Source organism: Laccaria bicolor, genomic scaffold, assembly GCF_000143565.1.
Source record: "Laccaria bicolor S238N-H82 LACBIscaffold_56 genomic scaffold, whole genome shotgun sequence".
Classification (NCBI taxonomy): domain Eukaryota; kingdom Fungi; phylum Basidiomycota; class Agaricomycetes; order Agaricales; family Hydnangiaceae; genus Laccaria; species Laccaria bicolor.
The window spans coordinates 140,495-145,183 of record NW_001889927.1 but is presented as its reverse complement, the minus strand read 5'-3'; the positions used below and the strand labels follow the sequence as shown (position 1 = coordinate 145,183).

Below are 4,689 nucleotides of genomic sequence, written 5' to 3'. Positions count from 1 at the left end.
TTTGCTTTCCTTCAGTGTGTGACTCTGTCACACTGTCTCAGGCAATTCTTAGCTATTTTCTATGATCTTAGGTTCATTTAAAGTATATTCTATTACTAGTTGAATAATATGTACAGACAAAAGCCAATTTTATTTGTTTCGAATGAGCTAGCATGTGTGGTTGATGAGGCTGAAAATCCCGGCTCTAGCTGGCTCAAGCAGTAGCCAAGCCAGATCAATCGGCTCGGCTCGGCTCGGCTTTAATTTCAGCTCGGCTGTGGCTTGAACCAGCTAAAAGCTGAAGCCGCAGCAACACTACTCATCAGGAGTCAGGTGTTCACAGGCCTGTGTGATGTGTGACGGCTGTGCTTGAAAGTGATCACAAAAACTTGAAGTGTTCATAAAATTTATTGAAAACTTGGAAATTTTGGGAGGTTGGGAACACATTGGGAAGTGGTGAGGACCTCCTCATAACCATTGAAGGCGAAGATGAGGTTTTTGCCAACATTTTTGGGCCAATACTGGGCCAAACCATGGGTGAGGGCAACTGGGAGGACTATTTAGGAGGACTACTGAAATTGTACTAGAATGTCATTTTTGTTCAAAAATGCACTTGGGGCGAAAAAAATCTCATTTATTACACTCATTTTACCAGTTCAAAATTATTTGTAATGCGTGACATAAACACTCGGTCGAAATGGTACAGTAGGCAGAGTCGACTACTTAGTGGGGTCGGAAATGACTTGCTCCCCTGGAGGAGTCGATGGGACTGCTCTGTTCCTCAACAAAGGGCCCACTGTCGTCCAACGAGTCCGATTCAACGAATGGTGCATTAGGCTCTGACCCGAGGCTGGATCCACCCACGCTGGATCCACACTCTCCACCCACGCTGGATCCACACTCTCCACCCACGCTGAATCCAGCCTCCGACCCCAGGCTGGATTGACCCTCACTTGAACCCTCCAACTCGGGTAAGCAGGGCATAGGTTTAACAAACGAAAGCAGTGGTATTTTGGTTTTGAAAGCTCCCAGAACTTCAACTCGCAGGGGCATTAACATGCGAACCTGGATGGAGAAATAGAGGGTGTCTGACATCGCATTCATTCTGATGTCAGTGAGCTGATTGATTCTAATGGGGAACACCTCGTGCTCTCCCTTGAGAAGGCCGTTTTCAGCCCCTTCTGGCATGAAACGGTAGCCAGTACCATTTTTACCCAGCTGGAACTGGAGCTCCGATTCCATCTGCAAAAAAAAGTTTGAGAGACACGTTGAAAGCATTTAGTTAATAGAATACCATTATCGACGGAATCACCAGACAGGTGATTGGTAAGAGTTGATCGTTATACAGGGACATAGCTTCCTCGATGTCCACTGTGTCATAAGATTGGAGCATAATCACTACGCCGTGTTGGACGATGCGTGAGCCAAAATATTCGCAGCGTCTTTCTGCATAGAAATCGTACTGAGGCTCATGGATGCCCGCGCCAGCATCTTGAAGATCGTTCAATATCTTCACTCGGGAGAGACCGAAGTTGTCTCGTCTTAGAGCCTTAAATGCCTGGGCATTGTCAACAGCATGCGTAAAGTGGTGCCGCAGCCGTTGGACCAAGGCTTCAAGGCGCTGGATGAGCTAGCCAGTGAATTTTCAAAAAGAAATTCCAAGGCACAAAACGAAACAAACTCACCGGAAATTGGAGGATCATATTTAGATACACCCGGAGCTTGTCGTCCTCACGTTCTGGGTCTGCTAGGGACCCGCTTGCTAGAACGACGGGGCAAAATGGCGATGAAGATATCGCGGAGAAGGCTTTCGTGACCAGTTGTGCCTGCCAACATGAGCTGAGGAGGATTTTCCACCCAGCATTCAGAATCGTGGTTGGGCTTATGGGAAAAATTCCCCTGAGAAGCAGCGAAACTTCTGCTGCTTGCGAACAACCCCAAAGAAGGATGCAGACTTCGTGCGTGGCTCTGTTGTAAGCGTTATGGCAGTCACAGAGATCGTTGTACACTGCCCTCCACTGTGAATATTCAGAGTCGTTTGAAGGGAGCAACACTGGAAGCTCTTGTTTGAAGACGGCAGTGGACCCTATACTGAGCCCCTTGTAACCGCTCTGATCGAATACAGTCAGTTAAGAAAAGATAGGATGGGTAGCCAAAGTTCTACTTACACAGGGGTCGCCAAACATGTTCTCCTGCTTCATTATCTCCCGACAATCAATTAGCTCACTTGGCATGGTATATATCATATATATATAACTTACCATCTGCTCTTTCCACCTCTGAATTTGCTCCTGGTCATTGAATAACTCGCTGGATGGTAAGCCATCTGGCACACACCGATCGAAGGTGTTAACATGTTCCTGGCCCGAGTCAGACATAGGTCAATGTTAGGGCTTTGTTGTGGAGTTGGAAACTGTGAGGACTTGCCTTTTATCATAATTTCATCACACAAGGCAAAGCGGTAATGAAAGAAGTTGGGTGGATACCGCCCCTTGAATGCCTCAGAAGAGTGTGATCCAAATCTTCTGCCTATGACTATCGGAGTCAGTCAGGCACCTGCTAAGTTTATTGGGCACTAATACTGCCCTGAAAAGCTTGAATGACAACTTTGCCGTGTTAGTTGCAAGAAGCACAAGAGACTGGAGCAACGTTCAACGCAACAATAAATATGTTGTAGATCTGGGGTGCTAAACCTTGAGAGGCAAATGGCTTTAGTGTGACGCGGCATCCTAAGTTGGCATTGCAACATTGATCGAAGAGTGCCGATTGAACAGAACAGGTCCCTGTGTCTATGGACAAGTCGTCAGCCGTGATCTGAGGCGATTGAGTGAAGGCTAGCACCTGAAGCAGATCAGTCGCAGCGACCAAATTCTGTTGCTGAAACAGGGCTGACCTTCTGATTTTCTACATTTGGTAGTTCATTATACAAATATTCGTGGGAGGTCTGAGTCCGTCCTGGTTCTCCCAGTGTGGGTGATATGCGGGAGGCTTTACAGTCGTAGCTGTAAAACCATGTAAATCGAAGACGTTTCCAGATTGTCGAACTCTTGGAGAAGGGCGGCGATCTCTGGCGATATTGGGCTTTGGTGTCATAGATCATCGAGTGTTCCCTGGAGGTTGGTTGCTCCATTTATAGCTGGAGTGACACCGTGGGTTGTGTAGAGCCAATAATATTTCACAAACGTCCAATCTTAATGCTTAGAACGTCATACTATGCCATTTCTGAGCATCACAACAATCTACCACACACTTGAGAATTGGGCAAGGAGTCAAAAGGCAAAACCTGGGAAATGGCAGAAGTGACAACTCCTACATCGGCCTAAAACTTGAGGTCTTTATTGTCCTCCACTGATTCCTGCCGGAATCCGGCGGAATCCGGGCAATTCCTGGAATTCCGGAGGAATCAAATTTGGCAGAGGGCCCTGCCAAATTGATCAAACCATTCCGGCGGAATTTTGATGGAATTCAAATTCCGCCAGAATGGTTCCAGGAATCACCCGGAAGGAATGATCCCGGAATGAGACAGAACGGAATTCCTGACGCCCAAATCGAGTGTCGGCGTTTGCCGACGCTTGATTTGGGCGTCATCAACAAACAACTCCCACTCTCTCAACGTTCAACCACCACCATCATCCACGACGCCAACCCACCTCGCGACACCGCCACGTCACCAACGGCCACCACGACGCACACAAACGACGACGTCCGTCGTCGTTTCACCACGACCCCAACACAACACCACGACCACGACACGGAAACGACGCCCCAACGCCACGTCACCAGCCTCAGTAAACGAGCGCACCAACACGTTGCCATGTCGCTATCAGCGACGTGGTAACCAGACGACGAATGACGCAAGTCGTCGTTCGTCGTCATAGGTGAGCACCCCCCATCCCAAGCTCGTCCCACCCAGCCTGCTAACACCAGGCACACGACGAGGGACAACCACGTCAACGCACGACCATGACCACCACGCCCACAGACGACGACACGCCTCACCACGTCAACAGAGGGCCACGCCAACAAACGACACGCCCACGACGACACCACCACCACGTCAACGGGCGACGACCGCGTCAACGGACGCCCACGTCAACGGACGACGACGACGTCAACAGACGACGAGCACGTTAGTGGACGACGAGCGACCACCGCGACGTCAACGGACCACCGCCACGTCAACAGACGACGACGACGAAGCCAACGGACGACGACAACGCCAACGGACGACGATGCCAACGGCCGACGACGACAACGCCGCCAACAGACGACAACGCCAACGGACGACGTCGACGATGCCAATGGACGGCCACGTCAACGACGACGAGCGTGTCCCGCTCCACCACGGCGACGAGTGTTGTCCCTCCCCCTTTTCTTTCCCTCCCCCCTTCCTCCTTTCCTTTTCCCTTCCCCTGTCCCTCCCCATTTCCATGTACCCCTTTCCTTTCTCCTCCCTCTTTCTCTGTCTGTCCCTCCTCATTTCCCTGTCCCTACTCCCTTCCTTTTCCCTATCACCCTTCCCCCTTCCCTTCCCTGTCCCTACACCCTTCCCCCTTCCTTTTCCCTGCCCCTACACCCTTCCCCCTTCCTTTTCCCTGTCCCTACACCCTTCCCCCTTCCTTTTCCCTGTCCCTACACCCTTCCCCCTTCCTTTTCCCTGTCCCTACACCCTTCCCCCTTCCTTTTCCCTGTCCCTACACCCTTCCCCCT

General features: G+C 50.4%; 1 protein-coding gene across 1 annotated transcript; it reads right to left on the bottom strand.

The window, feature by feature from the left end:
- Positions 1 to 702: 702 nt before the first annotated feature.
- Positions 703 to 2,357, bottom strand: LACBIDRAFT_333847 (uncharacterized protein; the record flags this gene model as incomplete). The annotated part of the gene is made up of 5 exons (XM_001888513.1): positions 703 to 1,221; positions 1,292 to 1,609; positions 1,665 to 2,090; positions 2,148 to 2,183; positions 2,241 to 2,357. The coding sequence occupies 5 exons, from the start codon at positions 2,355 to 2,357 to the stop codon at positions 703 to 705; spliced, it is 1,416 nt and encodes a 471-aa protein (XP_001888548.1).
- Positions 2,358 to 4,689: the final 2,332 nt, after the last annotated feature.